This window comes from Mauremys reevesii, linkage group 9 (assembly GCF_016161935.1).
Source record: "Mauremys reevesii isolate NIE-2019 linkage group 9, ASM1616193v1, whole genome shotgun sequence".
Classification (NCBI taxonomy): Eukaryota; Metazoa; Chordata; order Testudines; family Geoemydidae; genus Mauremys; species Mauremys reevesii.
Window position 1 is genome coordinate 58,433,262 of NC_052631.1, and position 22,789 is coordinate 58,456,050.

At 49.1% G+C, this 22,789-nt stretch overlaps 1 protein-coding gene across 5 annotated transcripts in view; it reads right to left on the reverse strand.

Annotated features, from left to right (window-relative positions):
- The window catches only part of DGKK (diacylglycerol kinase kappa), a 193,422-nt gene that overhangs the window by 85,103 nt on the left and 85,530 nt on the right, over positions 1-22,789 (reverse strand). For all 5 annotated transcript variants that reach the window (XM_039488324.1, XM_039488323.1, XM_039488319.1 and 2 more), the window contains one exon: positions 1,990-2,100. In XM_039488324.1, coding sequence (XP_039344258.1) covers positions 1,990-2,100 — 111 coding nt within the window. The remainder of the gene's footprint in view (positions 1-1,989; positions 2,101-22,789) is intronic.

Sequence of the window (22,789 nt, forward strand, 5' to 3'; positions counted from 1 at the left end):
ACTGAAGAAGAGCAAACATAGAACCTGTCTTTAAAAATAGGAACAAAGAGGACCCAGGGAATTATAGACCAGTCAGCCTAACTTTGATAGCAGGAAAAATACTGGAGCAAATGATTAAACAATCAGTTTGTAAGCACCAGGATGATCATAGGGTTATAAGAAATAGCCACCATGGATTTGTCAAGAACAAATCATGCCAAACCAATTTTTTTGTTTTCAGTGAGCCTTTTGACACAGTCCCGCGACATTCTCATTAGCAAACGAGGGAAATGTGATTTAGCTGAAATTACAAAAAGGGAGCAAGACTGGTTGAAAGACCATACTCGAATGGCAGCTATCAGTGGTTCGCTATCACACTGGGAGGGTGTATCTAGTGAGGTCCCATACGGGTCTGTACCGGGTTTGGTACTATTCAATATTTTCACTAATAAGTTGGATAACGGAGCAGAGGGTATGCTTATAAGATTTGCAGATGACACCAAAATGGGACGGGTTGCAAGCACCTTGGAGAACAGGATTAGAATTCAGAACTATCTTGCAAATTGGAGAATTGGTCTGAAATCAGCAGGATGAAATTCGATAAAGACAAGTGCACATATGAAGGAATAAAAATAAATTCACAACTACAAAATGGGAAACACTGGCCAGGTGGCAGTACTGGTGAAAAGGATCTGGGGGTTAGAATGGATCACAAATTGAATATGAGTCAACAATGTGGTGCAGTTGCAAAAAAAGGCTAATATCATTCTGGGGTGTATTAACAGGAATGTCGTATGAAGGACACGGATGGGAACTGTCCCGCTCTACTTGGCACTGGAGAGGCCTCAGCTGGAGAACTGCGTCCAGTTCTGGGTGCTGCACTTTAAGAAAGATGTGGATAAACTGGAAAGGGGAGCAATAAAAATGATAAAAGTTTTCAAAACCTGCCCTCTGAGGAAAGCCTGGGCATGTTCAGTCTTGAGAACAGAAGACTGAAGCGGGGACTGATCACAGTGTTCAAATACATTCAGGGCTGTTCTAAAGAGGACAGAGATCCATTATTCTCCACATTCACTGAAGGTAGGACAAGAAGTAATCAGTTTAATCTGCAGCAAGAGAGATTTAGATTAGATATTAGGAAAAGCTTTCTAACTCCAAGGACATTTAAGATCTGGAACAGGTGTCCAAGGGAAGTTGTGGTCCCCGTCATTGCAGGTGTTTAAGACCAGGTTGGACAAACACCTGTCAGGGCTGGTCTAGGTTACTGGGTCCTGCCTCAGCGCAGGATGCTGCACCTGATGCTCTCTCGAGGTCCCTCCCAGAGCTATGATTTACAGCAGGCCCATCTGGGCGTCAATAACATTCCCTAGCAGAGAGAAAGGGCCAAGCCGGTCACCATCCAGGCTCGGAGAGGATATGCTGGGAGGCCTCTTGCTGAAGTTATTTAGGATGGGCTTCTAATCACTGAAGTGCCTAAGTCCTATGGAAATCCATGAGGAACTGGGCCTTCCCATCAGCCTAACTCTGCTCTCATTGACTCAACTGGGATCAGAGTTAGGGCTTGTGAAACTCCCCCTCCTTTCAAACTAGGCTGAGCAAAGTCCTGGAGGACACACCGCAGGGAATGCTCCTTCTCCTCTCTGAATCCTCTGTCTTTCAGAGCCCTCTTCTCTGTCCAGGGGAGACCCATACTGGGCACTAGAGAGGTCAGGAAATCACTGCTTGCTTGGCGTGTCACACGCTCCTCTCCGATGGGTTGGCGAGTGATGGCCTGTTCCTGAGATGGGGAGATGAGAGACCGAGTGTGTGACAGGTCCCTCAGTGCCCCATCAGTTGGGGGCGAGTCTGCTGTATCTTTTACCAATGGCCCATGCTTAGAGCTCCGTAAGTCCCCCGCTGAATTCCCAGGGCATGAGCCATGGCAACCATCACACTGGTGATGTCCTGGGGCCTATAGGAGCCTCCTCCCAGAGCTTCCTCAACACCCAAGAGCTGCTGGATTTATCCTACCTTGGAGTCCTTGGCATAATACAGCGTCCGGCCCCGCAGCTTAAAGTATCGCCTCTTCCACCTCTGGAAGGAGCTCGTCTGCTTCAGTAACAGCCCCTCCTTCACGCTCTTCTGCAAAAAGGGTCACAGGAACCCAGTGAGCCTTCGCACCCCAACCCATGGCTGGCCAAAGGAACCCAAGGCCTTAATCCCCTGCATGCCAAGGCGTGGGCCATGTACAGACTGTTCTATGGCAGAGCCTGGCATGATCCAGCAAACCCATGAGATGCAGCCATGGAAGCACAGGGCATAGCAGGGAGAAGGGGTAACATATTACAAGGGGCAGTGATCTGTCAGTTCATGCCCAAATACGGAGCATGGCGTAACTCAGTGTAGCACAATCTAGGTCACTGGGTTTACACCCATTTCCACCAGCTGAGGATCTGGCCCATTTAATGGCCTGGGATCTTAAAGAGACAGCACATTTCAGACACCTTCAAACCCAACCTGAGCCAAGTGCATGGGCTCAGGAGGGGGGCACCTTCCCAAGACAGAGAATATATCTGTGTGGCCCCCTGGTTTTGGCATGGAGGAGGCCAGTGCAGGGAGTATGGGCCTGGCAAAGTGGAATACTAAGGATGACACAGGAAGATTTCAACCCTCCATCTTTGATGCAAATCGCTTTCAGTAACAGAAAATGGACTTTGGACAGAGCAGGGAGAGGCCGGGTGGGACGGCAGGTGGTCCCACATACAGAGGATGCTTGAATTACGTGTGTTTTTAAATGCATTGAGACATTAAGGATTCAGTTAGTTAACTGTGCCATTCATGCCAAGATAAATGACCATACAGACAAAAGCAGAGACGCCCCAGGCACTCTGTGGCTGAGACCCACTTTGCAGACCCACTTGCCAATGACTGATTTACAGATTCCAAGGCCAGAAGGGCCCACTGTGATCGTTCAGTCTGACACCTCCCCCCCCACCACACACACACACACACACAGACCCCGTACCACACAGGCCAGAGAACTGCCCCACAATGATTCCTAGAGCAGAGCATTTAGACAGACATCCAATCTGGATTGAAAACTTGTCAGCAACAGCGAATCCCCCACAACCCTCAGTAAATTGTTCAAATGGTTAATTACTCTCAGCATTAAAGATCACCCTCCCCTGAGAATAAGACCAATGTTAAGGTTTTCCATTTCCCCAGAGAGGGACTCGTTTCTTTCACACACACACCCTGAGCTTTCAGTTTGTCTGTTAGATTTGAACGACTAAACCCATTGGGCCCAGTTCCCATCTTCCTCCCTCCAGGGTAAAGCAGGAATAACGCTGGGAAGACAATGGGATGACACGGGTGTCAAAGAAGAGACAATCAGGACTCTCTTTTTTCTGCTCCATGCTTGGCCTGGCAGCATGCAAAGCCCAGAGGCAAACTGGGCCATCATGCTATATACTCTGTTAGCCCTCATAGCCGATATGGTCCTGGGTCTGGTCCTGAGTCAGGAAAGCCCATGCTAGGGCCAAGCTTAAATGCTTTCCTGGACATGAACGGACTCAAGCATGCGCTTAAGGGCTTTCCTGAATTGGGACCTCTGTACTTACACAAGGCTAATGGAGTCCAACACACATCTGGATTGGAACGGGTAGAATCCAACCCCCATAATGACACAAGACTAGTGTGGAGCAGTGCAGAGCATGGTACAGATAGGGTTGCAAGAAGTCTGATTTTCAACCAGAATGCCCCATTGAAAAGGGACCTTGGGTGCTCCGGTCGGCACTGCCAACTGGGCCGTTAAAAGTCCAGTTGGCGGCGCAGTGGGGGCCCAAGGCTAAGGCAGGCTCCCTGCCAGCCCTAGCACCACGCAGCTCCTAGGCACATGGGCAGCCAGGGAGACTCCACCGCGCTGCCCCTGCCCCGAGTGCTGGCTCTGCAGTTCCCATTGGCTGGGAACTGCAACCAATGGGAGCTTTGGAGGCGGAGCCTGCGGGCACTAGGGCAGCACCATGGAGCCTTCCTGGCCGCTCATGTGCCTAGGGGCTGCAGGGAACTGGCAGCCGCTTCCTGGAAGCCACTGTAAGTGCCGCTGGGACCCCACACCCCTCCCACCCCAGCCCCATGTCCTGGTCCTGAGCCCCCTCCTACACACCAACCCCCTGCCCCAGCCCGGAGTCCCCTCCTGCACCCAAACTCTCTCCCAGACCCTCCACTCCAATCAGGGCCAGCTCCAGACCCCAGCGCGCCAAGCGCGTGCTTGGGGCGGTATTTTGCCGGCAGGGCGGCAGGCGGCTCCGGCGGACCTCCTGCAGGCATGACTGCGGAGGGTCCGCTGGTCCCGCAACCCCAGTGGACCTCCCGCAGAAATGCCTGAGGAGGGTCCGCTGGTCCCGCGGCTCTGGTGGAGCATCCGCAGGCATGCCTGCGGGAGGTCCACCAGAGCTGCGGGACCAGCGGACCCTCCGCAGGCACGTCCCCGGAGCCGCGGGATGGGCGACCGCCAGAGCGCGCCCCGCGGCACGCCGCTCTGCTTGGGGCGGCGGAATTCCTAGAGGCGCCCCTGACTCCAATCCCCTGCCCCACTCCAGATCCCCCTCCCACACCACAAACCCCTCATCCTCAGCCCCACCCCAGAGCCCACATCCCTGTAGTAGTAGTAGGATTTTATGTTTGTATTAATATAATTTAAAATAAAAAATAATAATGTAGCATGTATTAAATGTATTGGTGTATGATTTGATCATATTCTTCCAGCTACCCTTTTTGAATAATGGGCCATTGGTAAAGATACATCAGCCGGAATCTGTGTCTGGACTGATTTCAAGGCAGTAACACACCTTTGAGGGTCACCAATTTGTTGTAGGTTTAGCATTTGAAAATAAGTAAAAGAATGCAATAACTGTCTGTCTTTTGCATTGCAATTTAATGTTCCTGTTCAAAATGTTCTGTGTAAATTAATTCTGTTTTGTGTATAAATAAAAATGTATGTGTTAAAAAACAAGTATAAAGGCCATCACTAAACCAAATATAATATATATATATATATATATATATATATAAAACCAGATGCAAAAGCGCCAGAAGGCTGCAACACTCTCCTATTGAAATGTCAAAAAAGAGCAAAATTAACAACTCAAAAAATAAAACAGGCACCTATCAATGGGAATAAAATAGCTGTAATAAAAAATAAAAAAAAATAAAAAAACAAGTACTCGTCAAACAATTAATTACAGCACAACAAAGCAAAACTCACTGGTCCCAATTAAAAAAAATCGCTATATAAACAGGGTGCCTTGCCATGAAACTTTGGGTTCGTCCTGCCAAGACTTCCCCGGAGCATTGTGTCGCGACCAACGGAATCTGGCACCTTCCTACCGGTGATCAACCTAGCTGGCCACTAGGTTGATCCAAACTGGTAACTATAACATTGACTGGCAGGACAGTGTGCATGGTTTGTGTATGTGTAACTAAAAAGCATATGCTAATTGTTGTATCTTCAATAAATGCAGCGTGTTGCCTTCTCCCCTATAAAAGATCTTATGTGTTTTGTATAAGCATAACATCCCCAGCCAGAGTCCTCACTCCCCGCCCCCATCCCAAGCTCCTGCCCAAGCCTGGTGAAAGTGAGTGAGGGTGGGGGAGAGCGAGTGATGGAGGGAGGGGAATGGAGCAAGCGGGGGCGGGGCAGGGGTGTTCGATTTTGTGCTATTAGAAAGTTGGTAACCCTACATATAGAACAGATGCCCCGGAGCCCCTTAGAGAGACAGGATGGCCCAGTGCTTAGGGCACTAGCCTGGGACCCAGGAGACCTGTATTAAATTCCCTGCTCTGCCACAGCCTCCGTGTGGGACTGTGGACAGGTCTCTCTGGGCCTAGTACCAGCTGTGCAATGGGGAGAGTGGCCCTGCTCTGCCTCCCAGGGTATGAGGATAACACACTGGAGACAGAGAGGCACTGGTAACGGGGGCCAGATAATACCAGAGCTAGAGACCTGATGTGGGACAATACTAGGCTTGCTGCCATTTTCTGCAGCCCAAAGAAAACCATCTTTTTCCCTCTGAAAGCACAAAGGTTTTGTGAACTGAAGGCCAAGGCACCTACTTGCTTCAAGTAACTTCATAAGCCCATTTACTCCTCAGAGACAAAAAGGCAACCAATGTCCACGATGCAGGGGGGCCTGGTCTGATAGTAAAACACAGGAGCACAAGAATCAAGCTTCCAGTCTATAAACTAGTCAGAACTACCCACTTTGTATTTGCCCTAGCTACCGAGATCTTCCATTGTTGTTTGTAGTGCTGTTGGATCTGTGCTGGTCCCAGGCTATCAGAGGGACAATGTGGGCAAGTAATAGCTTTTATTGCACCAACCTAGAAGAGAAGGAAGGAATTCAGAATTACATCACACCTGACTCTTCTTATCTGGAGCTCAGCCCATGACTTCTGTATTTCAGATCAGTCATGTTGGGTCAGTAATGGAAAAGCTCCATTCCTTCAGTGAATCTTTTTTGCAGCCTCTGCAAACTCCTGAAATTGCTTTTGTAAAAGTTTAGAATCTCTGTACAGTCCCTTGTGTGAAATGTCTGTTGTGTTTCCAACAAAGGCCTCCTGCTCAGCGCAAACAGCAACATCCTTATGGCACTTGGATGAAAACGCAGAGACACAATCCACTGAGTGCTTTTGGGAAGCCAGGCTATCAATCCTATGGTATCAGTCAATCAACCAGGAGGCTGATAGCAGGGTGGAAAAAATGTTGAACTTCCCCTATGTGCTGTGTAAGGTGCTACTTCTTTCTTCAAGAAGGTTTCAACAGTGCGCTCACTGCGCAGAAAGCAAATGCTGGAGTTGATTGCTCCTGTGAAGGTCTCTCATCTCTTTCATTTTCTTTTCTCTGAGCAAAATGGCAGAAATCCTCTCATATTATGCTCTGCGTTTTGGGATGCTCTCTTCAGTAACCTAGACACAATATAGCGCAGGTTTATTTTCAGCTGTACAATCAGCATTTAGCAGCAATGCATTTTTCCCTGAATGGATAATGTTATCGGGTCATTTCTCATGTCTGATCAGTCTTCTTGCATGAACATGCTGATCCTCTTAGCGCTTCTTTCAGTCCCCCCAACACTTTTTTCCCCCCCATTTGCAGCATCTAAGTCTGGAAGTTTAAATCTGTCCTGTCTGGAGGAGTATATTTAGAGCAAAGTGCTTCAATCACTTCATTACATTGCTCATTTTGTGAGACACTGAAGGGGGCATTAATGCAAAAGAAGGTCACAACTTTAGGCTCAGGTTTTTGTCTTGATCTTTTTAGTGGCATAATCACCACTCAGCAAGGGCTCAGTGGTGCACCATGCCATGTCAGGGAGCAAGAGGAACATAAGGAGACGTTCATTCCCTTGTATGGGCTATCCACAGCACTGGACCCTGCTTCCACTGGGCTGCTGCTATTCTCCCTTCTGTGCAGACAGGGTGGAGCATGGGGGCCAAGCAAAGATTGCTTCCTGTCACCAGGGCCGGCTCCAGGCACCAGCGCAGCAAGCAGGTGCCTGGAGCGGCCAACAGAAAGGGGCAGCACCTCCAGCTCTTTGGCGGCTCTTCGGCGGCGGGTCCCTCAGTCCCTCTCAGAGGGAAGGACTCGCCATCAAATTGCCGCCGAAGAATGAAGCGGCAGGGTGGAGCTACCGCCAGGGGCGGCTCCAGGCCCCAGCACACCAAGTGCATGCTTGGGGCAGCATGCCGCGGGGGGCGCTCTGCCAGTCGCCGAGAGGGGGGCAGGCGGCTCCGGTGGACCTCCCACAGCCGTGCCACCAAAGCTGCGGGACCAGCGGACCCTCCACAGGCATGCCTGCGGGAGGTCCACCAGAGCCGCCTGCCACCCTCCCAGTGACCGGCAGAGCGCCCCCCGCGGCACGCCACCGTGCTTGGGGCAGCGAAATGTGTAGAGCCACCCCTGGCTGCCGCTGATCGCGGCTTTTTTTTTTTTTCGCCGCTTGAGGCGGCAAAAACGCTGGAGCTGGCCCAGCCTGTCACCATGGAGCAATGACCAGAGCATACCCAGAGCGTTATTGCCTAGAGACCCCTTCCTCTGGCTGCATGGCACAGCTACTGCCCCACCCAAGTGATCTAGGCCCTGGTTTGGGTATCAAAGCCTATGGGCTGGCCTGCACACAGACTTACACAGGTTTCACTGAAGGTGGGAGGTTGAACTGATTTAGCTAAATTGATGTGACTCTATGTGTGGACGCTCTTAACCTGGCTTACATGAGTTTAGGTTGAACCTGTTGCATAACGAGGGCAAGAGAGCCAGCTCCTGAATGAAGATGCTGTTGAAGGCCTAGCACAGGGATTCCAGTTTATCATCGTGGCAACATTGGATGAGGACAACGGCAATGAAAATGTGTCACTTACAGGATCATCAGCGTTCTTCTCCTCTGCCTCAATAGGCAATTTCATTCCGTGACACAATTGATCTCCAAGAAGCTGAAGGAGCCAATTTTCTGACTCTTTACCATGCACACGATGGTACCCTTTCTATCTCACTGCTTAACAATTCTGGACAGTGTTTGTATCTGATCTAGACTGAAGAATGATCGATTTTTTACTCCTTCAGTTTATTCATGGACTTGTTTCCACTCCCCAGTCCCCAACAACTGCGGACAATTGGCAGCTTCCTAACAGGCAGAGCTCAGACTGTTACCCTCTCTTCGCTCCTCGTGTAGCTTTTTAGAATGCTACATTTCCATTCACACATTGCAGTGAGAGCCAGATGTCCAGAGTACCAAACATCTTCATGTTATGGTCAGGTGAATAGCTCAGAATGACACACCAATTCAACAAAGTGGGAAAAAATGATCCTCCCGCCATCCAACTCCTCACCAAACAAAACCAAAAATACCAATACAGCCTTTTTTTTTCCTGGATACGATCAAATTAGTTTCATGCAGATTTCATACACAGGATCAACAGGGCACAGTACATCCTTGTAACTAAACCAGGCTGACATTGCACAACACAGATTCTTCAGCTGCACCCAACGGATGTGGCACCAGCACCACACAACTGACATGGCATCATGGGCTTTAGTCCCAGCCCCAGGCACACCAATGCATCCAGCCCCCCAGGCAGAGCACCATTCCTGACAGCGTCCAGGATCCCGTCTGACTCCAGTGCTGATGGCCCACAGCAAAGATGGACTAGCTGCTCTAACCCTGCAAAGTCCACTTGGAACGCCAAACTTCAGCTGCACCTCCTTGCATAGGTCCACATAGGGGGTATAACGGAGAGAAAAGAACCCCCAGACAGATGGGAGGAGGATCACAGGAGGGGTTGAGTGCACCGCACATGGGAGGCCTCCATCATAGATGGAGCGAGCGCTATCTGAGGCCAGGCACATGTCCTTTATGTAGGATCACAGCCTGTGGTGCTCTGGTTTGGTTTGGAGGTCACTTAATCTTCCTATTCCATAAAACAATTTGCAATTCCCCCCCGCCCCACCATGACTTTGGGGTGAGGACAAAACCCATCAACTGCCAGTTTTCATTATTGCAGAACGAAGCGAACAAACAATCGCTACCTGCCTGCCAAGAAATAGTTGAATCCCAGCATTCATTAGGCGTGACAACATTTTTATTTTTAGTGAAACATTTATGTAAACTTTTATCCAAATAAAAGACAGCCCACAGGCTCCCAGGAAGTTGGCAAATGCTGGGTGCTCCTAAATTAAAGTTTTCCACATGACAAGCATAGGACCATAATGTTGACTGCAAAGAGCTGCCTCTGAGTAACAAAAGATTCACACTCTGGTGCCTAGATTTCACAGCAATGCCTCAAGGAGACCGGAACCCCTTCTTCAGCTCTAGGCACAGTAGATGCCCAGGTTGGGGCTGTGGACTTAGCCTGACACAGCAGGTTTGCAAAGAGGCGGAGTGAGGATCAGGTTTTTCCAGATAACATTGCAGTCATGCTTTGCCTCTCAGCTGTCCCCGAGTTTGCTATAACACCTCACCTTTGTCCTTTCTCAGGCAGGTGCCAGCCCTGCTACCCTTTCCAAAATAAGGAAACTTGGAGTTTAAATCTGTCTTAAGAGGACTCTGTGTGAAGGGGTAGTACTAAAATGTGCTGCCAGGTGGGGAAAAGGGGGCAAACCTTTCGAAACACTGCAGAAAATTCACACTGCTGGTTCGCTAAGGAATTAATACCCAAGTTGCTCCTGTTTCAAGGGGACTCTAGTTGCCATTTGGCCAGCAGAGGGGGCACAAGATAACACTCAAAAATATCCCCAGAGCTGTGCTGTCCATATGTACCATGCATATGACAACAGGGATATAAAATAAGCAAACAATTTGTATCATGTTCTCCTACAGGGAAGCTGCAAAGCTTCTCAGTGAAGCCCTGGTTTAGATGCTGAATGCTCCAATTAATCAGGTTACACATGAGGCTATTCACCACATAAATAAGTTTTAAGGTGGTTTTATTAACATTGTTTTCTGCTCTGTGCAATCCTTCAGGTTAAAGACATCTCAGGATATAGCATTGTGTGAGAACACAGGTACGAGGAGAGCCATGCAGCTTCATGTATTGCTAACAGGCTCCGCAAAGGCTCCAAAACAATGAATCAGGCCCCAAAATCAGGAGATTGCCATAAAAATCATAAAGTTTGTAAAATAATATACATTGCGTTCTTTTTATTTGCTTTTTGAGACTTTAAGGAGCACTTGGATCATGTTTTCAAGCTTTTCTCTGTAACCAGGAGGGCCATAAACTTTCAATTGGGAAAAAAAAATCCACACAAGATTCCAGGACTGGGGACTTTAGGAAAAAGCGGATGTTTTCATCAAACTGGGAAGTATCTGAGATTTTTTTGAGGGGGTGGGGAGGGAAGAGGAAACACACACACACTTTGCATTTCTTTTTGTTATGAGCCTTTATTAGCCAGGGGTCATCAGCCATTCAGAATGGGCTTGATCCTGTTTTCATTTTATCCCTGCAGCTTGGTTTTAAGGAATAGAAGGCGAGAATTATCTCTGAAAACAGGTAAGAGCAAAAGTGGAGGGATGAGAAATGTCACTTTTGAGCATCTAAGGCCTGGTCTACACTAGGCGTTTAAATCGGTTTTACGAGCGTAAAACCGATTTAACGCCACAACCGTCCACACTAGGAGGCACCATATATCGATTTTAATGGCTCTTTAAACCGGTTTCTGTACTCCTCATTAACGAGAGGAGTAACGCTAGCATCGGTATTAACATATCGGATTATGGTTAGTGTGGACGCTGATCGACGGTATTGGCCTCCGGGAGCTATCCCACAGTGCACCACTGACCGCTCTGGACAGCAATCTGAGCTCGGATGCAGTGGCCAGGTAGACAGGAAAAGCCCCGCGAACTTTTGAATATTTCCTGTTTGCCCAGCGTGGAGCTCCGATCAGCACGGGTGGCGATGCAGTTAAAAATCAAAATAAAGAAAGAGCTCCCGCATGGACCATGCGGATGTGATCGCTGTAAGGGCAGGCAAATCTGTTCTATCAGCGCTCCGTTACAGAAGACGAAATTCAAAATCATTTTTAAAAAATCTCCAGACAGACGCCATAGCAGGGGCTCAGCGCACTGCTGCGTGACAAACGTAACGGAAAGCCCAAGAATCAAATGGACACTCATGGACTGGAGGACTCAAGCTATCCCACAGTTCCTGCAGTCTCCGAAAAGTATTTGCATTCTTGGCTGAGCTCCAAATGCTTCTAGGGTCAAACACAGTGTCCGGTGGGTCAGGCATAGCTCGGCAATTTACACACCCCCCTACCCACCCCAGAAGTGAAAGGGAAAACAATCCTCTCTTGACTCTAACATGTCACCCTATCTTTACTGAATGCTGCAGATAGACCCGATGCTGCAGCACTCAACACCAACATCCTTGCTTCGCCCCGCCATGGATGGCTGATGGTGCAATAAGACTGGTACCCGTCCTCATCATCAGCCTATTGGCAAAAGGGCAGTGCAAAGGACTGGTAACCATGATGACCAGCATCTGTTAGGTCGATCAAGGGTGCCTGGTCCTAATTTTTCATGGTAGATGGTGCAGTATGGCTGATAACCATCATCGTCATAGAAACAGGGGGCTGAGCTCCATCAGCCCCCACCCTTCATGTGTAAAGAAAAGATTCAAGTGCCCCTGAACTAGCAGAGGGATGCTGGGCTCCTCTCCTACACACTCCTTACTGTCCTGTCTGGACTATCATAGCAGCTGGAGGCTGCCTTCCACTCATATCTCACTAACAAATCACTGTGTCTTATTCCTGCATTCTTTATTACTTCATCACACAAGTGGGGGACAATGCTATGGTAGCCCAGGAAGGCTGAGGGAAGAACGGAATCAACAGGTGGGGTTGTTGCAGGAGCACCCCCTGTGAATAGAATACAGCTCATAATTTCTGCAGGATCTGACACAGAGCAGCTGTGCTCTCTGGTTCTCTGATACAGTGGTTCTCTAGTACACTTGCCCATATTCTAGGCAGGACTAGGGGACTTGCCCATATTCTAGGGGACTTGCCCATATTCTAGGGGACTTGCCCATATTCTAGGCAGGACTGATTCTATTTTTAGATACCAAAAAGGAGGGATTGACTCAGGGAGTCATTCCCAATTTTGGCTTTGCCCCTGGCTAAGAGCAGCCAGGGCACTTATGACAGCAGCAAATGGAACAGTGCAAAAGGACTGGTAGCCACAATCATCTTATTACCAATTTATGGTATGGTAGATGGTGCAATATGGCTGATAACCATCCCTGCTATCATGCAAAAGCAAAAGCATGCTGCTGTGTAGCGCTGCTGAATCGCCTCTGTGAGCGGCATCTAGTCCACATACGGTGACAGTCACAAAAGGCTACACAGGCTCCATGATTGCCATGCTATGGCATCTGCCAGGGCAATCCAGGGAAAAAAGGCATGAAATGCTTGTCTGCCGTTGCTTTCCCAGCGGAAGGAGTGACTGACGACATTTACCCAGAACCACCCGCGACAATGAATTTCTCAACCCGGAAATTCAAAGGGGCGGGGGAGGGGAGGCGGGGGAGGCTGCGGGAACTATGGGATAGCTACGGAGTAGCTACCCACAGTGCAATGCTCCAGAAATCGACGCTAGCCTCGGACCGTGGACGCACACCACCGATTTAATGTGTTTAGTGTGGCCACGCACACTCGATTTTATAAAATCTGTTTTACAAAACCGGTTTATGCAAATTCGGAATAGTCCCGTAGTGTAGACGTACCCTAAGAGGCTGCAAGGTGACAAACAACAAAACTAACCACTGCAAGTGACTGGGCATACTGCCCCTTTAAACAAAAAGCCCTCACAATGAGAGCTTTCCAAAGACTCTTGCTTTCTTTGCTGCTTATTTCCTGGTGTGCCAGGCAATGATTAATGTTGTACTTCTGTTTTTGGCCTCCTGATATAAACAGGTTCCTTCTTTCTAGTGAAACAGCTGCACTAATCAGAGCAATGCTAACATCTCCCCTTTACTGAAGCATCTAGATTGGCTGGCATTGCTTGTTCCTTCATTTGCACCTTGAAAGGTACGAGCAATAGAGAGCTACTCAATAGTGAGCTAATCAATAGCTCATGGCACTCTGGGCTTATCAGCCTTCCAATGATCTGCTCCAGTCTGATGATCTATTAAAATAATGGCCAGTACTCCTGCCCTGCCCTCCCCGCTCCTTGCAGCGGAATATGATTCACTCAGACAGAAGCGCTAGAAGAGAATTAAATCTGGCCTTCAGTACCAGAAGGAGGGGGGTCCATGGGGTAGAAAGAAGCAGCAATCTTGTCACATCTTAACAGCAACATCTGCATCCCTTTTCGCTGGTGCAATCACCTGCTCTGTGGGGTGCAGTGATGAGTGAGGGAGACATTCAGATAGTTCAATTCCCCATTGCCAGTTCTGGTGACGTCACTGTGAATCTCACGCTACTCAGTGTTTTCCTTCAGGCCCTGATGAACTGGGTTCTTCCTGGAGAATCTCAGCTTCCATTTACAAAGAAAAGTCAAGTTGCGTGTTCTCCTGGGTACGTGATCCCCAAACCTTCCAACACCAGAGGGCAAGTGAAGAGAACCCAAAACCTCACTGTTGTAAATCTCCTGATTTTTATGCCAATCTCGTGAGGGGTTGCAGAGGAAGTGGGGAGGGGAGGCTGCGGGTAGGGCAGGCCTGAGAGTCACAGGGGCAGGAGAGGCTGGCTCCACACTGAAAAGCCTTCCAATACTAAACACCACATTGAGCCAGTTGGAGTCAGGAGCTGACTGGCTCAGCGCCCACAGAGACATCTGAATGACGTGGCTAGATATTCGAAAGGGCTCAGCATCCAGCACCAGCTCACCTCGAGAACCTGCCTGGGGTAATTCTGGCCATGTCACAATGGCCAGGTCCTTACTACACACCCACTTCGTATAACTAAAAAGTTATACCCCCCGTCTCCTGACAACATAGCTACAGCCTCTCGCAGAGATGGAATTATCTCCCATCGGCTTAGAGCATCTTCACCAGAAGCCCTACAGTAGCGCAGCTGCACCGATGGAAGTTCATAGTGTAGACCTGCCCTTAGGCTCCTGCATGAGGGCTGAGGGCTTTGGAAACCTGACCCTTGCTGAACAGACAAAGGAATGCTGAGCGACACCGTCCTGAGGGAGAAGAAGCCGACTCCTGGCAGCAGCTCTGAGGCAAGCGTGGCGAGGGTGTTGAGCTCCAGGCGCAGAGCTCCAGAAGGCCGCTGTCTGTGCTCTCAGCAGAGACGCAGCCCTGAGGATCCTCGAGCTGTTTGGATGAAAGGAAACCCTCCTCCATTGCGAGGTTCTTAGAACATCTGATACTGTGGGAGCCAGGGCATAGCTGGGGCAGCTTCTCCTGGCTGCCCTTTGAATGCTGTTGTTGTTTGCCTGGCACCTGGCGATGTTGCCTCTCCTCATTCTCCATGGCCAGGCTGAGTGGAGGGACCTGGCAAGAGAGGCCAATGCTACCCCTTCCTAGCGAGGGCCTGACCAGAAGCCGAGGCACTCTTTCTCTTCAGGAGCTAGCACAGGGGTGGGCAAACTATGGCCCGCAAGCCATTTTAAGCTGGCCCACAAGCTCCCTCTGGGGAGCGGGGTTGCAGGCCGCACCATATGGCTTGGCCCCGCTCCGGCGCTCCAGCCGGGGTGCAGGATCGGGAGCGCAGGGTCCAGGCCACACCACACAGCTCCCAGAAGCTGCAGCATGGCCCCACTCTGGCTCCTACGCGCTCCAATGGCCCCCTCCGGTGGTCAAATGGGAGCTGCAGGGGGGGTGCCTGCGGATGGGGCAGTGTGCAGAGCCACCTGGCTGCACCTCCGTGTAGGAGCCGGCACCCCTGAGCCTATCCCCACACTCCAACCCCCAGTCCCAGCCCTGATCACCCTCCCGCTCTCCAAACCCCTCAATCTCAGCCTGGAGCACCCTCCTGCACCCCAAACCTCTCATCCCCAGCCCCACCCCAGAGCCCGCACCCCCAGCCGGAACCTGCACCCCTTCCCGCACCCCTGCCCCAGCCCTGATCCCCCTCCCGCCCTCCGAACCCCTCGGTCCCAGCCCAGAGCACCCTGCTACACCCCAAATTCCTCATCCCCAGCCCCACCCCAGAGCCCGCACCCCCAGCCAGAGCCCTTAACCCCTCCCGCACCCCAACCCCAATGTTGTGAGCATTCATGGCCCGCCACACAATTTCTATTCCCTGATGTGGCCCTCAGACCAAAAAGTTTGCACACCCCTGAGCTAGCAGAACAAATGTCCCCTGCTGGGCAGTTTCCTGCAAAGGACTTCACTCCTCTGGGGACTATTAATCATCTTGGTCATGAGTGGCTCAGACAGGCCCAGAAGACAGGTGCACAGAAAGCTGCTTTGGTCCGGTCATTCTGGAGTGCATGTCAGCACATCTCTTTTCCCCAACTGATTTCTCTTTGGGATTCCCAGCACCTCTGCTGCAGGGGAACATGCCACGGCACCTCAGGATTCCCTCCCCTCAGAGGGCCCCACATGCAGGAGCCTCAAGCAAACTACAAAAGGGATATTCTGAGGTAACACTTCTCATCAGAAGCTTCAAGCTTCTCCAAGAGCCCTTTATAAATAAGAACTCCTGGCTCCATTGTCAGTTAGGAAGCTCCAACAACCTTTGAAATTAATTTGCTGAGGTACGTTTAGTTCAGAAAAGGAATTCACCAATGTGGAGCAGCTGGGTGGGGGTAGAGAACGACACTGGAGGGCTCTGACTCAAAGGACAAATATGTCTCAGGCAAGCATGCCAGGGAAGAACGCATTGCCTAGGATCTGTGGAACTGCCTGCGACAAAGTTCTGGATCTCAGAAAAACCAAAGACTGAACTTAGCAATAAGGCTTAAATCAAAACAAGGAATCCATGCAGTGGGAACAAGTAGATACAGATCTGGATCTAAACTTTCCACTTGGGCCCATCTCTAGTGGTATAGTGTTCCGCAAATATTACCATGGTTGCCGCCATCCCGCCGTGTGGGTATCTTTCAGACAGAGGCAACATTCTGTGGAAGTAGAGAAAGAACTGACAGGGATTTGAAGGGGATTTCAAATCCACACAGTCTCCTTATGTGAGACAGAGTCAGGCTAGCTGTAACCCTAATAATGCAAGATTTGTAGAAGCGAGGATTGTGAGAGGCGAGTGGGAAAGAACTGTGTGAAAAGTTGTTGCGACCTTGTGTTAGCTAAGTATGGAATGCAGACTATAGTCTAAATAGAGGTGAGAAAAAAATAAGATATTAGGATGACCTATGTATAAACAAAATGCAGCTGTTTCTCATTACTGTATGTAACAAAGGTATAAATGCTTGCTGTAATTGTTTACCTGGGAGAGACTTGTTTAGCTCTCTCCCTCCACACAATTGCTAGAGATAATAAAGTATCTGACTTGCTGCACCCAACCTGAGAGTGAGAACTATGTTTTTCTCTGACAATTCTCATCTCCTTAGATACAGGGCCAGGTATCCAATACAGAAGATGAGGTAGAATGGCTGGTGAATTAGCATGTTAGAGACTTTCCCTCCCCTCAGAGGGCCCCACATTCAGAAGCCTCAAGCAGGCTACGAAAGGGATTTTCTGAGGTAACACTTTTCATCAGAAGCGTCAACCTTTTCCAAGGGCCCTTTACAAATAAGAACTCCTGTCTCCACTGTCAATTAGGAGGCTCCAACAGCCTTTAAAATGAATTTGCTGAGATACATTTAGTACAGAAAAGGAATTCACTGATGTGGAGCATGATCTGTCTTGTCCCAGCAGCTGGAGGACCGATGCAGTTAGTTCAGCATGATTTATCTCTGATTAGAAACAAATCTTCAATTAGACATGTAATTAATCTGTGGAACTTACTGCTGCAGGATATTGTTGAGGCAATCATCTGATTAAAGGTCTACAGACTCCTTTTTATCATCTTATATAAATTGGAACAGCAGCTGCAATTACAATTTCCTGGGGACAATTACCAAGGCTTTCGATCCTGATGCTAGTAGGGTCAGAAAGACATTTTTATCTACAGCACAGTAAAGCACTAGGAGGTAAATTATGACGGTTTCTCTGAAGCATCTACGTTAGCCATTGTCAAAGACAAGAAACCGCCTAGAGGAACCAGTCTGTTCAGTATGGCCATTCAAGTTCCTATTAGTTGAGTCTTGGGAACACAACTAAAGGGAATTTTCTCATGCTCCCTTCCTGGATATCTATGGACATTATTCCACCCACTAGCTCTTTCGCTGACTGGAACAGCTGAGTGTGCGGCATATGACTCCCATGCTCCTGGGTTGTTTTGGAAAAGGTAGATGCAAAGAGTCTGCATCTAGCTCCGACAACACTCAATGGGACCCCGAGGAGGATGAGGGTCTCAGGGCTTGGGCTGCAGCCCAGGCTCAAACATCTCCACCGCAATTAACCCATGCCCCGTGAGCCTGATTCAGGGGCCAGGGGCCAGCCACGGGTGTTTAATTGCAGCGTAGACATGCCCATGTGCCCTCTCCCAAGACAGGGAGCTTGCTCTCTACCAGAGACATCACCCTCTTCCAGAGTAAGCCATTCACTCCTACTCAGTGCCGATGCATCCTGGATGCTGGGTGAGCATTCCGCCCTTTAAAATAGGGAGAATATTATTTATGTTGGTATCCCAGTCATGCCTATGGCTCCACTGCACTAACTGCTGGACAAACACACAAAATAACACAAAGAAATAGTCACTGCCCCAGAGAGCCTATGTATAAGACAAGCGACAAGCACTGGATGCAACAGATCGGGGTAGAGGGGTGGAGAGGGTGCCATAAGGAAACAACAAGCAAATACTGGCCCAGGATCCCAGCTTCTAAATGCTGGGATTATCATCTCCATTTCCAGATCAGAAAATGGAGGCATGGTGTGATGAAATGTATTCAGCCCACAGAGAGGAGTAAAAGCCTGAACCAGGGATGGAAATCAGGAGTTCCTGGCCCTCACACTTGTTCCCAGGCCACTAGACCTCCAAGAACAACGTAGTCCAGGGGTTCTCAAACTTTATTGCATCACAACTCCCTTCTAACAACAAAAATTAGTAGACGACCCCAGGAAGGGGGACTGAAGCCTGAGCCCAGGGGCTTCAGCTCCAGGCAGTGGGCTTTGGACCAGGCAGTGGGGTTTGGGCTTCAGCTTGGCCTCAGACTTTGGCTTCAGCCCTGGGTGCCAGGAAGCCTAAGCCAGCCCTAGCAACACCATTAAAATGGGACCGTGACCCACTTTGGGGTCCCGACCCACAGTTTGAGATCTGCTGAGTCATGGTCTAACAATATTTACCTACTGCACAGCAGTGTTTGTGAAGCTTCATTAATCAGCGTTTGCAAAGCACTCGGCGGATTAAAGGGGTTGCCGAAGTGTGCAGAATGGCTATTGTCACCCACTGATATTTGATTGGTATTTAATCAGATGCAATAACAACCCTATGCAATTCCTTGCCTTCAATTAACCAGGACAGTTATTGTGTCAGATAGCAGTAAATAATTAAATACATATTTAATGAGGATTAATTACTACTGCATAAATGACTGGTGTACAAGAAGTAGTGCACAGTGTATGGCTTTAACAGGAGCAGCAGGGTGATGACATTTTGCTGGCCTGGTTGCGGCTCATGCTGATGTTTGACAGAAGATCTTAATTGATGAGAATGTCAGCACTCGAGGGAGCACTTTAAAGGGCCCTACACCACTATTTTCACAGCTATGGCAAACGGAAACCTCACAACAGGCTCTTTCTTGAGAACTCCTGCTGCAGGTACTCAACTGAAGAGCGACACACTAACATGACACGGGACATCTCTTGTAACATTTTGTCTTCCAGGACAAAGTCACTGCAATCCGACATGATGACATTTGCATTATGACATCAGCAGGTTCTCTGGTCCATGCTCTGCAAGAGGTCAGCCAAGAACAGACGGTCCCACCTGGCCTGAAATCTAGTCATCTAAGTAGTGATGCAAAGATGACCGTGTCCCAATACCTTCACCACTAGGGAACCCTTTCCAGGCTCCAGGATTGAGCCACGAGTGCCCCTTTACATGTCAGGGTATGGAATGCTCTCCCAGTTTAATGTTCTGTTTCAAACTGACAATCAGAGTGTAAGCAAGACTTAGAACTTTCAAGATGAAAGTGAGTCTGATCTCAGAATCCCCAGCTTGCAGAACTGTACCCAGGTTTCATTTTTTCTTGCACTAGGACTGCCTAAATTTTTCCCAGTCCAGTCAAGGGCCACAATGGCAGGTTGCCTAGATCATAATGGCTGACCCTAATCTGCAAAACACAGAGTGCCTGTCATAACGGAGCTCCAACTCTGAACCGAGGCTTCTAGGTGCTACCGCAACACAAACAATGGAGCTGATTGCATCGCAAGTGCCCTTTGATACCACAGTGGAGCCTGCAGGTCTCACTGTGCAGATCAAGATGAAGCACTGCATGCTGGGACACAGTCTTCATGGACAACACCTCATTATTAAGGATGAGGGCTATTGCAGACTGCATTTGTGCTGCCATTAATGCCACTCCCCTTATTCTGAGGGTCAGGTTCATCTCACAAAGCCAGTGATTCAGCTGAGGGACACATTTCCCAGCCTTACTTGATTTAGTTCTAAGTCAGGGGTGGGCAACCTATGGCACATGTGCCGAAGGCGGCACGTGAGCTGATTTTCAGTGGCACTCACATTGCCTGGGTCCTGGACACTGGTCCGGGGGGCTCTGCATTTTAATTTAATTTTAAATGAAGCTTCTTAAACATTTTTAAAACCTTATTTACTTTACATACAACAATAATTTAGTTATATATTATAGACTTATAGAAAGAGACCTTCTAAAAACGTTAAAATGTATTACTGGCACGCGAAACCTTAAATTAGAGGGAATAAATGAAGACTTGGCACACCACTTCTGAAAGGTTGCTGACCCCTGTTCTAAGTACTCAGGGGGACTGAACCTGCTCCAGTCTCCCCACACTCCTCACACCCTCACTCTACATCTGAAATGGGGATGAAAGAACAACCTAGCCAAGCCTGATCTCCTCCTTGAAACTTCCCAGGATGCAGTGGGGGGATGTGGGGGAGGGGGAGAGGTGCTGGAGGACTCCCCTGTCTGTGATGTGTCAGAATATCCTGCACGCAGCAGCTTAAAACCCCAGCTGACACTGAGAACACTGGCAGGAAGAACGTGGCGCGCCCAGTCGGAGGGAGCAGTGGACAGTTATTTTAGAACCAGGAAGCAGAAGTTCCTTCTCTAAAACAGATGCTGCTAAATCAAGAGCTGGCCGGGGTTTGCCTCAGTGACTCTGAGGGCGAGGAGAGGGGAAGGGCTCTGGAAGCTGAACTGGAAGCCAGGTTGTTAGCAGAGGAGTAATGCACAGCCAATGTCTCTTAGGGGAATGCAACAAAGAATCCTGTGGCACCTTATAGACTAACAGACGTTCTGCAGCATGAGCTTTCGTGGGTGAATACCCACTTCTTCAGATGCAAGTGGTCATGACATCCCCAGCACAATATCCCTGCCCGAACTAGCCCAAGCTCCCCATCGCACCGATTCCCACACAACAGAGGGATTTGTTAGCACAGCAATTCGCCTCCTCTTTGCCGAATTATTCATGGTGGGGCCTCAGTCACAAACCCGGTTCTGTCAAGTTCACCCCAACGGAAGCCCCTGCAAGGCCAATGACCTCAGCAGGGTTTCGCGGGCTTCTGCCCTGTAGCAAGTCTGGCCTAATGTCCTTAACAGCAACATGTGTCAGCACAGGCCAGTGAGGACAACACAGTAGAAAGGTTGTTACCTTACCAGAACAAAGGCCTTGTCACAGGGCAGGGCAACCGCACCCATATTCCCCCTATGATCCAGCAAGCACCTCCGCTTCAGGCTCCTGGGCCATCCCCTCTCTTGGGTAGAGACCCTTGTCTCACTCCCTTCTGACCAACATATTTCTGTTCTCCACAGCAGAGATAGCCTTGCTTTCTTCTCAGAGGCAGTTACCAGCCTGAATGCCCACAGTTATAGACACCACACAGCTCTTCCTATGTAAGTCTGCTTTATTCTTAAGGTAAAAGCACTACAGAGAAAACAAATTAAAAACAATGAAAGAACCTACATGCCTACTACCAAGCTTGCAAAGTCACCCCACCCTAACATGGGCTCTGGGAGGAGCAGTTCAGCACCGCACCCAAAGGGCTTCCTTATGGTTTCATCATCAGCACAACTTCAGCTCAGAACAAGCACGCAGTTTTATGGGGCCCCTAAGTCCTTCTAACCCTCCCCTAAGGATTCGTCCCATCCATGGAGCAAGGATCCTGCCCATTTGCTCGACCAGGAAGAAGACCCAGAGCCAGTTTAAAACTAGGGTATTTATCCAAAAATCCTTTCTTTGTCTGTTCGTCTCTGGAGAATCCAGTTTGAACCAGCAGATGCGAACCTCTCCAGAGAGCTGATGACTGGAGGAATGATATTAGCAGCCCCCTCCTCCTAGAGAAGTTTCACACAATTCCACAATAACATGCACAGTTGCATTTTTAATAGAATGGGCCCCAAAGATATTAAACCTAATTCAATAAGGATTAACTTAATTCCATAAAGTTTGTCCAAGATATTGCAAGTCTGTCACAGGCCTGATCTACACTTAAAATGTAGATTGTGTGTCTTTGTGAACAGGGGCTGCTAACAGGGAGTTTCGCAAGGCAGTTCTCCAGGTGAACGAGGAGCAAATACAGCACCCTTGAGTAAGTGACTGTCTGTAGTGTGTGTTTGTTTGTGTTTTTTGGGGGGTTACTCGCTGTGTGCTGAGCTTGTATTTGTCCATCTGTTTGGTTGGTTGGTTGTTTGAAGGACTGTGTGCTGTGGCTGGCAGTTGGAAGCTGAGAGCTTCAAAGGAAGGTTTGAAAGCTAGAAGCCTCTGTTAATTGGCTGAGCCTTAGTCAGTGGACAGGGCTATCAAGCAGGCCAGGGCTTTATAAAGCAGTGCGCAAGCGACCAGGGATCTTTCCAAACAGGGGCTGCTAACAGAGAGTTTCGCAAGGGAGTTTGGAAGGGGAGAGGGAAGGGGGCAAGGGCCCCTTGCTGTTCTTTAAAACTGTAAAATAAACTACATTCAAAACTCCTTGATTTAAACAAAACCCTTCATTAACTAGGAGACAATGCAGGCAGAAGCCCAGCAGCAGAGTGGGGGCTATCCAGTTTATTGCGCTGAGTGTAGCATGTATGATTACCTGCCCTGTGGGCGGGTGGCATATGTGTGCATTCGGTGCAAGAAGCTCCTGGCCCTCAGAGACC